General features: G+C 36.4%; 1 protein-coding gene across 3 annotated transcripts in view; it reads left to right on the top strand.

Annotated features, from left to right (window-relative positions):
* PHF8 (PHD finger protein 8) overlaps nucleotides 1-12049 on the top strand; it is a 93081-nt gene that overhangs the window by 67829 nt on the left and 13203 nt on the right. For all 3 annotated transcript variants that reach the window (XM_042973705.1, XM_007089430.3, XM_007089429.3), the window contains one exon: nucleotides 10664-10759. In XM_042973705.1, coding sequence (XP_042829639.1) covers nucleotides 10664-10759 — 96 coding nt within the window. The remainder of the gene's footprint in view (nucleotides 1-10663; nucleotides 10760-12049) is intronic.

Below are 12049 nucleotides of genomic sequence, written 5' to 3'. Positions count from 1 at the left end.
TTATCCATTTTTTCTCAGTTGTCCAATTTGTTGGCATATAAGTGTTTAGAGTATTCTCTTACAATCTTTTGTATTCCTGTGGTGTGGTTGTTATTTCTCCTCCTTCATTCTGATTTTGAGTTCTCTCTTTTTCTTGATGAGTCTGGCTAAAGGTTTATCCATTTTGTTTATATTTTCAAAGAACCAGTTCTTTGTTTCATTGATGTGTTCTATTGTTTGGTCTCCATTTTATTTATTTCTGCTCTACTCATTATTATGTCTTTCCTTCTACTCGGCTTTGTTTGTTCTTTTTCTATCTCCTTCAGGTGTAGGGTTAGGATGTATATTTGAGATTTTTCTTGTTTGTTTAAGTAGGCCTGTATTGCTGTAATCTTCCCTTTTAGAACACCTTTTGCTGCATTCCAGTTATTTTGGACAATTGTGTTTTCATTTTCACTTGTTTCCATATGTTTTTAAAATTTCCTCTTTGATTTTTCGGTTGATCCATTCACTGTTGAGTAGCATGTTATTTAGCCTCCATGTATTTGTGCTTTTTCCAGAGTTAGTCTTGTGGTTGGTTTCTAGTTTCATACTGTTGTAGTCAGAAAAGATACATCATACGATTTCAGTCTTTTTAAATTTATTGAGACTTGTTTCATGGCTTTACAGGTGTTCTATTCTGAAGAAGGCTCCATGTGCACTTAAAAAGAATGAGTATTCTCTTTTTAGTTGGAATATTCTGAATATATCTATTAGGGCCATCTGGTTCAATGTGTCATTCAAAGCCATTGTTTCCTTGTTGATTTTCTGTCTGAATGATCCTTGCATTGATCCTTACTGCAGATCCTTACTTTGTTAATAGTTGCTTTATGTATTTAGGTGATTCCATGTTGGGCGCTTAAATATTTACAATTGTTCTATCCTTTTGTTGGATTGTTCACTTTATCATTAGGTGGTGCCCTTCCTTGTCTCTTGTTGCAGTCTTTGTTTTAAAGTTTATTTTGTTTGATATCAGGGGTGCTTGAGTGGCTCAGTCAGTTAAGTGTCCAACTCTTGATCTCAGCTCAGGTCATGATCTCACAGTTCATGGGATCAAGCCCTGCATCGGGCTCTGCGCTGACATCACGGAGCCTGCTTGGGATTCTCTCTCCCTCTCACTCTGCCCCTCCCCTGCTCATACTCTTGCACTCTCTCACTCTCAAAATAAATAAGTAAACTTATAAAAATGAAGTCTATTTTGTTTGACATCAGTATTGATACCCAGCTTTCTTTTTGCTTCCATTTGCATGGTAAATGTTTTTCCATCCTTTCACTTTCAGTCTGCATATATCTTAGGTCTGAAGTGAGCCTCTTATAGATGGGTCTTGCTCTTTTATCCATTCAACCACCCTGTGCCTTTTGATTGGATCGTTTAGTCCATTTACATTTAAAGTAATTATTGGAAGGTATGTACTTATTGCCATTGTTATTTGTTTTTCAGTTATTTCTGTAGTTCTTTTGCTCTCTTCCCTTGTAGTTTAATTGCATTTTTGCGTGATATGCTCAGATTCCTTTCTCTTATTTTTTGTGTATGTATTACAAGTTTTTGATTTGTGGTTACCATTAGGTTCATAATAACATCTTATGCCTATAGCAGTCTATATTAAGTTGATGGTCGCTTAAGTTGGTACCCACTTAAAACATTAAATTTTTACCACTCCCCATGTTCTATATAACATCATACTTTACATCCTTTTATTTTGTGAATCCCTTGACTGATTTTTATAGATATAATTGATTTTACTGTCTTTGTGCTTTAACCTTCATATTGATTTGATAAATGATTTATGTACTACTTTTATTATGTGTTTGCATTTACCTGTGAAATTTTTTCCCATTATTTTCTTACTTGTGATTAAGGCCTTCTCTTTCCACTCAAAGAATTCCCTTTAACATTTCTTGCAGGGCTGGTTTATTGGTGATGAACTCCTTTAACTTTTTTTTGCCTGGGAAATTCTTTATCTGTCTTTCTGTTCTGAATGATGTCCTTGGTGGGTTTGCATATTCTTGGTTGCAGGTTTTTTCCTTTCAGCACTTTGAATATATGATGCCACTCCCTTCTGGCCTGACAAGTTTCTTCAGAGAAATTAGCTGATAACCTTACGGGGTTTCTCTTGTATGTAACGGTTTCATTTTCTCTTGCTACTTTTAAAATTCTCTCTTTATCACTGCTTTTTGCCATTTTAATTATCATGTGTTTTGCTGTGGTCCTTCTTGGGATAATTTTGTTGGGTACTCTCTGTGCTTCCAGGATCAGGATATCTGTTTCCTACCTCAGATTAGGAAAGTTTTCAGCTATTATTTCTTCAAGTAAATTTTCTGCTCCCTTCTCTCTCTCTTTTCTTCTGATTCTGTGATCCCTATAATGTGAATGTTATTATACTTCATAATGTTATTGAGTTCCTTAACCTATTCTCATTTTTTTTCTTTTTGCTGCCCAGCTTGGTTGCTTTCCATTACCGTCTTCCAGATTGCTGATCCATTATTCTTCCTCCTCTAATCTGCTATTGATTCCTTCTAGTATATTTTTATTTCAGTTATTGAGTCATTGGCGTCTGACTGGGTCTTTTTTATATTTTCTGGCTCTTTGTTAAAGGTCTCACTGAGATCCTTCATTCTTTTCTCAAGTCCAGTGAGTATTTTTATGACCATTACTTTGAATTCTCTTAACAGGCATATTACTTATCTTCATTTAATTTAGCTGTTTTGTTGTGGTTTTGTCCTGTTCTTTGATTTCATACATATTCCTCTGTCTCCTCATTTTGTCTGACTCTGTCTTTGTTTCTATCTATTAGGAAATTAGGCTACAATTCCTGATCTTGAAAGTAGTGACCTTATGAAGAAGTGGTCCTGTGGTGCCCTTTAGCACAATGTCCCCTGTTCACCAGAACCAGACAAGTTAGAGGTGTCTCTTTTGTGGGTGGGTGTGCCTCTACTATTGTAACTGAGCCACGTATACCTTCAGTCCACTTGGTTGCAATGACCTACTCTGCCTACTTTGGGCACACAGGGCAGGATTTGGTCCCTGTGCTGTTAAAGGGCCTGTCTGGGTTTGCCATGGGCTTATAAGTTGGGTGGTGTCAGTAGTTACACACTTGCCTGCCCTCAGCTCATCTCCTGGGGCTGTAGTCACATTGACCCACAGGGCAGTCTCTATATTGTACTCCCAGAGGCTTTCATTGATCCGTGGAGCTGAGAGTTGGACAAGATGCCTACCCCCAGTCTAGGACTGATGGGCAGGGCACTATCTCTGTGCTGCCAGTTCTAAGGTTCAGGCACTGGGACTGAGGGCATACTGATGTGTATGGTTATCTTCCCTTCTCTCCCAGACAGTAGTCACTTTGGACTGGTGCTTTTCTCTGCTGGGGTTCCTTGCAGAGCATATTGGTACAGGAGTAGCTTTGGAGGGAGACCTGTCTCTTCAGTGGGGTAGGTTGGATGGACCGACTGGCAGGAGAGCATGGGGGAAGGGCACATGGTGCTAGCAAGATAGGTAGACAGTGTTTACACTGGTTCCCACAAGTGACCTGCTATCCACACTGGGGACAGGGAAAGAGAAATGGTGCCTACCAACAGTTTTGTTCTTGGAGACGTCTCCTAAAAATTCCTGCTCCTCTAGTGCAAGTTCTGAGATTAGTAAATAAATCTTCTTCAGTATACCCCAGGTGCTTTTCAAACTGCTGCTTCCGTGCTGTATCTTGGCCAGGTTATTTGTTTTACTGGCCCTTGAAGGGCTGGGTCCCAGTTCCCTATTGCCCTCCAATTCTCCAGAATATAATATAGCTCTTCCCAGGATCTAAGCCCACTGGTTTTTAAAGTACCTGGAGGTAAGCCCTGCTGAGTGTAAAAACTCTCAAAGTGAAGCCCCACTTGTTTTCAAAGCCAAATGTTACAGAAACTCGTCTTTCCAGTGTGGGTCCTCTGTGCCTCGGGTGGGGTCTGATCTTCTCACTTCTTTGTGCTTGTAGTGTCCCTTCTGTTTGTGATTAGTCTCATCTCCATCCCTCCTACCCTTTTGATGTGGCCTCCTGTTTACAATTAACTGTGTAATGTCTGTTCTACCAGCCTTTGGTCATTTTCAGTGTCAGTTGCACTGATGTGGCTGTTACCTTGGTACGTCTGTAGGACAAGCAAGATCAGGATCCTCCTACTCCTCCATCTTCTAACTTTTGCTCCTTTTTTTAGTTGTGCTTTTTATTTCTTAAGTGTTGAGCTTTGAAATTTCTTTATAGTCTGAGTTCAAGTCTCTTATCAGATATATTTTCCCCTAGTCTATAGCTTGTCTTTCATTCTTAACACTTTCTTTCTTAAAGTAAGCACTTACATTTTCTAGAAAAGTCCAGTGTCTCAATTTTATTTATTTATTTTTTAGAGACTACAAGCGAAGGAGAGGGGCAGAGGGAGGGAGGGAGGGAGGGAGGGAGGGAGGGAGGGAGGGAGAGAGAGAGAGAGAGAGAGAGAGAGAGAGAGAGAGAGAGAGAGAGAATCTTAAGCCTGACATGGGACTCGATCCCACAACCCTGGGATCATGACCTAAGCTGAAATCAAGAGTCGGACACTCAACCAACTGAACCACCCAGGCGCCCTTCAATTTTATCTTTTAATGATTATGCTTTTGATGTCTCCTTTAGCAATTCTTTATGTAAACTCAGGTCATAACAGTTGTCTCTTTTCATCTAAAAATGTTATGGTTTTACATTTCTATCCATGATCTATTCTGACTGAAGTTTTACATAAGGCATGTTTAGGTTGAGGTTCTCGCCCCTTTTTTGGCATATGGATGTCCAGTTGTCACAACACCACCATTTGTTTAATAGACTTTTTTCACCATTGACTTGCATTTACACCTTTGTAAAACGTCAAATGGCCAAATTTGTGTGGGTCTGTTTCTGAATTGTTTCATTCTTTTGCACTGATCTATGTATCTGTGCCTTTGCCAGTACTTCATTGTTTTGATTACTATAGCCCTATAGCAATTCTTAAGATCAAGTACTATGAGTTCAATTTTGCCTTTCCATGTAAATTTTAGAATTAGTTTATCTGAAGCCACAAACATTTCTTCTGGAATTTTGATTGGAATTGTATTTAAATGTATAGATCAGTTTGGTGAAAATTAGCATCTTTATTTTTCATTGAGGTAAAATTCACAAAACATGTAATTTAACCATTTTAAATTGTACAATTCAGTGGCATTTAGTGCATTTACAGTGTTATGAAACCGGTGCCTCTCTCTGTTTCCAAAACATTTTCATCACCTCAGAAAAACTCCCCACATCCATTAAGTGATTGTTACCCTGCTGGTAACACTCATCTCCTGTTAATCACTAATCTGCTTTCTGTCTGATTTCTTTCTTGCCCATTATAGATATTTCATATAAAGTAATAATGTAATATTTGACCTTTTGTGTCTGGCTTATTTTGTTTAGCATAATGTTTTCAAGGTTCATCTAAGTTGTAGAATATATCAGTATTTTGTTCCTTTTTATGGATGAACAGTATTTCATTGTATGGATATGCCACAATTTGTTTATCTGTTCATCTGCTAATGGGCATTTGGGTTATTTCCATCTTTTGGCTATTATGAATAATGCTGCTATAGACATTTGCGTCTATGTTTCTGTGTGGATATGTTATGTTTTCATTTGTCCTGAGCATATACCTAGGAGTAGAATTGCTAGGTCATATGATAATTCTATGTTTAAGTCTTTGAGAAATCACCAAACTATTTCTACAATGACTGTAAGACAATTGGCATCTTAGATATATTGAATCTTCTAATCTATGTATATGGTATGTTCCTCTGTATTTAATCTTTTTAAAATATCTTTCATCAGTGTTTTATAAATTTTACATACAGACCCTGTACATGTTTTGTTAGATTTATCCCAAAGTTCTGTATTTTTGGAGATATTATGAATGGTACCTTTTTTAACTTTTGGTTTCCAATTGTTAAATGCAGTATGCATAAATATGATTTTGGTGTATTGACCTTGTATCCTGCAATATTGGTATATTAATTTATTCTAGGAGTTTCAAAAATATATTCTTGGGATTTTTTGTATAGATGATTATGTCATGTGCAAATATAGACAGTCTTATTCATTTCGTTCTAATCTGTAAGTCTTTTATTTCTTCTTGCCTTTTTGTTTTGGCTAGAACTTGAAGCACTGTATGGTGAGTGAACAACCTTACCTTGTTTCCAATGTAAGGGGGAAAACACTCAGTCTTTTCACTATTATAATATTAGCCATAGGTTGTCAGGTTAAGGAAGTTCATTTCTATTCCTCTTTTGCTGAGTTTGTTTACGAGTGGGTATCGAATTTTGCCCAGTGTTTTTGTTCTGTCAATGGATATGATCATGTGGTTTTTCTTCTTTTGTCTATTAATATGGTAGGTTACATTGATTGATTTTCAAATATTGAACCAGACTTAAAATTACAGTATAGACCTTACTTGATCATGGTATATTAATATTTTTATATATTACCGGATTCAATTACTAGAATTTCACTGAGGATTTTTGTGTCTATGTTTATGATTGATACTGGTCTGTAATTTTCTTTTACTCTCTGACTTCAGTTTTGGTATAAGGGCAATGCTGGCCTCAAACAATGAGCTGGGAAATACTCCCTTCTCTTCTATTTTGTGGAACTGGTTGTGTAGAATTAGTGTTTTTTTTTTTTCTTTTTTCAGGTGTTTAGTTGAATTTGTAAATGAAACCATCTGTGCCTAGAGACTTCTTTTTCAAGTTTTAACTATGGTTTTATTTTCCTTAGTAGGTATTATTACTAGTAGTAATAGTATTAATACTACAAACAGAATTGTTTGTAGTATTCTCCTAATATCCTTTTAATGTCTGTGATGTCTTTAGTATCTCCCTTTTTATTCTTGATATTAGTAATTTGTGTCTTGTCCTTTTTCCTGTGTCATTCTTGCTAGCATTTTATCAGTTAATGGATCTTTTCAAAAGACCTACTTTTGGTTTTATTTAATATTTACTATGATTTTTTTTATTACTCAGGATTTAGTCTATGTTGATAATTTTGCACTGTGAACTTGATAAGAATGTATATTCAACTATTGTTGGGTTGAGTGTTCTAAAAGTTTCAATTAGATCAAGCTGATTGATGATGATGTTCTATATCTTTGCTGATTTTCTGTGTACTTGTATCAATTACTGAGAGAGAAGTGTTGAAGTCTCCCAATTAAAATTAAGGATTTGTCTATATCCCTTTTTAGTTCCATAAGTTTCTACTTCATGTACTTGGAAGCTCTGCTATTAGGTGCATCCACATTTAAGATTGTTATGCCTTCTTATTGAGTTCAACCTCTTGTCATTATGTTAGTTCCCTTTATGTTCCAGGTAATTTTTCTTGGTCTGAAGTTACTTTGTCTGATAATATAGTTGATCCAGCTTTCTTTAATTAATGGTATGATATATCATTTTCTTCCCTTCTTCCTTTTTATTTATGTATTCATTCATTTATTCATTGATTCATTTATTTTTACCATGACCCAGAACTCAGCCTGTATCCTTTATCTTTGGTTCCCAAGTGATATTTGATTCACATCCATACAGAATTAAGAGAAAAAAAACTTGAATCTGTTCTCACTGCTATTCACTGAAATAATTTAGAATAAGATGAAGCCTCATTTCTCTAAACTGAACCAAGAGGAAACTTGTATTCACTGTTTGAAAAAAAGAAAGGAAAATAAGCTTCTAAGATTGAACTGATTCATTGGAGGTCAGGAAACCGCTGTACACCTCACTTATTTGCAGAAAAATGCAAATGGATACAACCACATAATCACTTAGTGTAATTTAGAATTCTGACTTCAGTGCTTACAGGGATGTGGCAGGACCATACTGGTGCAGTCTGGTGGCAAGAATATTAATCATGAAATCTTACTGTGGAACATGTAGCCCAGAGAATGTCTCCCACAAATCCATCAGGAGACAGGTATGCTAATATTCCTATAGGGGGCCTTGATGCCATCCCTTGGGGAAAGGAGAAGTCATGGGTGGTAAATGTTAGCACAGTCAGAAATAACGAGTTAGATTTACACACAGAAACATACAGATTTCAGATGTAGTACTGAATAAACTAAGAAACAATGGCATTTCAACAAATTAAAAATGCACGCAATGGTAGGTATTTTTCAGGGGAAATTTAAGTTATTGTTCTGTCCTTTTATTTCTTACCTATATGATTTCATTTAAAGTGAGTTTTTTTGTAACCATTTACTTGAGTTATATGGTGTTTTAAAAAATCCTTATTGATTATCTATTTTTAGACCATTTATGTTTAATGTAACTAATGATATGTTCAGATGAAGGCTTACCATTTTATTGTGTCATTTATATTTGTTTTCTCTTTTTGTTTCTCTTTCTCATTTCCTCCCCTCATTTGGATTATTTGAATAATTTTTAATATTTGATTTTAATTTATCAATGAGTTTTTTACTATGTTTCTTTGTATAACGCTCACTTTTAAAGAGACTGTCTTGTCCCCATAGAATGTCCTTGGAACCCTTGTCAGAAATTCAATTGACTATAGATGTTGGGGTTTCTTTCTGGACTCTCAATTTTATTCCATCATTCTATTCTTTTTCAAGATTGTTTTGGCAATTCCAGGTACCTTGCAATTCCATTGGAATTTTAGGATCAACTTTTCCATTTCTGCAAAAAAATGCCATCAGTATTTTGATAGGCATTTCATTGAATTTGTAGAATGCTTTGGATATTATTGCCTCTTAACAATATTAAGAACTTCAATCTATGAACATAGGCTGGTTTTCCATTTATTTAGGTCTTCTTTAATTTCTTTCAGTAATGTTTTGTAGTTTTCAGTATATAAGTCTCATACCTCCTTGATTAAAATTTATTATTTGCTTTATTCTTTTTGATGCTATTGTACATGGAATTGTTCTCTTAATTTTCTTTACATATTGTTCTTCTAGAAACACAACTGATTTTTACATTGATCTCATAATCCTTAAACTTTACTGATTTCTGTTATTAGCTCTCATGATCCTTAAACTTTACTGATTTCTGTTATTAGCTCTAATAGATTTTTGAAGATTCTTTAGGATTTTTCTGTACATAGCATAAAGTCATCTGCAAATAGAGTTTTATTTCTTCCTTTCTAATTTGATGCCTTTTATTTCTTTTTCTTATTTGTTCTGGATAGAACTTCCAGTACAATGTTGAATAATAGTGGTGAAAGTGGGCATACTTGTCTCATTCTTGATCTTCAGGGAAAAGTTTTAGCCTTTCACTTTTGAGTATGATGTTAGTTGTGGGTTTTCATAAATGTCTGTTACTGTATTGAGGAAGTGCCCTTTTATCTGAGTGTTTTTTATCTTGGATGGGTGTTGGGTTTTGTCACATTCTTTTCAACTGAGATGATCATGTCTTTTCATTTTATTAATGTGTGTATTATATCAACTTTCCTTTTTTAGGAACTAGAAAATATATTTTTGTCATTAAGTCTTAAATGAATTTAATTTTCTCTTTCACACAATTTTTTAAAAAATCCTTTTTTTCTTTTTTTTAAGTTTTATTAAGAAATAATTGGTGTACAGAATTGTATAAATTTAAAGTATACCATATACAGTATACAGACTTGGCTTACATATATTGTGAAATAATTACCACAGTATACTTAGTTAACATCCATGATCTCATGTAGTTACAAAAAAAAAAAGAGGTCCCACTAGAAGGAAGTACAAGACTGTATTCCTCTGATGAAGTAGAATTCTACAGAAATTTGAAGCTGGTCATTAGAAGATGTGGGAGTAGGATCATTAGGAAGAAGTTTCACTCTCACTTTGCTTCTCTTTTAGGTTTAGCAGCAGTAGTAACAGAGTTGACTTCAGTAGGATCTATCTAGACCATTTTCCCATTAAATCCTATAGGTGTTACATGTGGTTTATGAGGAGAGTATGATAAAACTGGATGTTTGTATGTATGTGTATAGGATGAGATACTTGTATATGTGTGTTTTGTCATTCAGATAATTCATTTCCAGTAATCTTGTTGCCAGTTCAGTTGTCACTCAGCCCAGATGGTCTTTTTGTTCCCTTTCTGTAAATAATGTGCATAGCATTTCTTTTTCCATTTCAGCCAACACTTATTGATTGCCCACTCTGCATTGTTAGGCTCCCTTAATTTGAAATCAAATAATACATATCCCTGTCCTCAGGGTAAATCAGGGGTGACCTATTTACTTATCAACTCTTAAATGCTGTATAACAAGTAACTCCAGTAGAGGTATACCCAGGATGCTCTGGAGAGTTGAGGAGGCATTTCAGTCAGACTGGGAGAACAAGGAAGGCTTCTTTAGGTAGTGAATCTGGAGCTGAATTTTGCAGGGTCAGTAAAGTAACTCATAAGGTTGCTCACTAAATGGATGTTGAGAATGAATCAGAATTAGGTGATACTTGGAGAAGGACATTTGCAGCAAAAGTACAAAGGTAGAAAGACATGAAAAATATGTGGCACATTCAGGGGTTCCTGCCTTTGTATATGAATTAAGTAAAGAGTCTACTGGTAGGAGTGGGAGGAGCTGAAATATAGGTATCCATCTGTCTTCATGCTTCTGAACGAAATCTCAGTTTACCCTGCTTTTCCCTTTCACTACAGTTTATCCTTCCCTGGAGTCTGACGATGATGACCCTGCTTTGAAATCTCGACCCAAGAAAAAGAAAAATTCAGATGATGCTCCATGGAGTCCTAAAGGTGACCCAGTATTCTGTCCTTAAACTCTGTAGGTATGGTTTGGGGAAAATAGGCTGGGGGTAGTTGGGATATTTAACATAAGGAGACATGATTCAGTCATTCATTTGTTTATTCAGTAAACATTTGTTGATTACCATCTGTGTGCCAGGTACCGTGTTAGGGGCTGGAGTAAAAATGATCAGTAAGACACATTTCATGCACTCAGCTCAGCATAGCCAGAGGTAACGAACCATGTTGCTTCTGATATTATATGGCTTGAAGTGAAAAGAATACCTTGAGGGACACCTGGGTGGCTCAGTTGGTTAAGCATTCAACTTTGACTTTGGCTTAGGTCACAATCTCACGGTTTGTGAGTTCCAGACCCACATAGGGTTCTGTGCTGACAGTGCAGAGCCTGCTTGGGATTCTCTCTCTCTCTCCCTCTCTCTGCCCCTCCCCCACTCATACTCTTGTGCACACTCTCTCTTTCATTATAAATAAATAAACTTTCAAAAAAAGATCTTGAGCATATTCCAACAAGCAGTCTCAGACTTCTGAGAACATTCTGCTACTGTCATCCCAGACCTTTGGTAATAAATAATTTTGTCAAATGAAGGAAATTCTGCTGACTGCCTAACTCCACAAGGCCCAAGACTCCTTAGACTGTCACCTATACTGGCTGAGAGGCCAGCTCTGAGGAAGGAAAAAAGAATGGTCATTGAGTTGAACATGGAATTTAGAGGGTAATTTTATTCATCTCATTGGTTCGGTGGTTTTCACAGTGGAGTCTGTGTCAGTTAGCTTTTGCTGCTTATTAAACTATCCAAAACTTAGCGGCTCAGAACAGTAACGGCTGATCATTTCTCATGATTCTGTAGGTTGGCTAAGCTATTGTCCTAGTCTGGACTGGCTTGGCTGGGGCTGGATGGTCTAAAAAGATCTTCCTCAGGGGTCTTGACCTAATTTGGGGTGGCTAGGGCCTCCCCATGTGGTCTCTCCTGGTCTACCAGGAAGCCAGCCTGAGCTTTTTCACAGGATAGCAGAAGCATGTCCAGTAGTAAGAGAAGGAAAGCCCCAGCTTACCAGCACTTTTCAAGCCTCAGCCTGTGTCATGTTTTCAATTGTCCCACTGGCCAAAGCAAGTTACATAGTCAAGCCTCAATTCCAGGGTTGGAGAAATACATTACATCTCAAGAGAGAGAGGAGAGAGAGAGAGACAACTGCAGAATCCTATGCTACAGGGAGATGAGAGCAAATTGAAAGCCATTACTGCAGCAGTCTATCACAGAGGGTGCTGGCATCTCAGTTACC

Source organism: Panthera tigris, chromosome X (assembly GCF_018350195.1).
Source record: "Panthera tigris isolate Pti1 chromosome X, P.tigris_Pti1_mat1.1, whole genome shotgun sequence".
Lineage (NCBI taxonomy): Eukaryota > Metazoa > Chordata > Mammalia > Carnivora > Felidae > Panthera > Panthera tigris.
The sequence above is the reverse complement of the archived record's forward strand: the minus strand, read 5'-3'. Positions and strand labels throughout refer to the sequence as shown.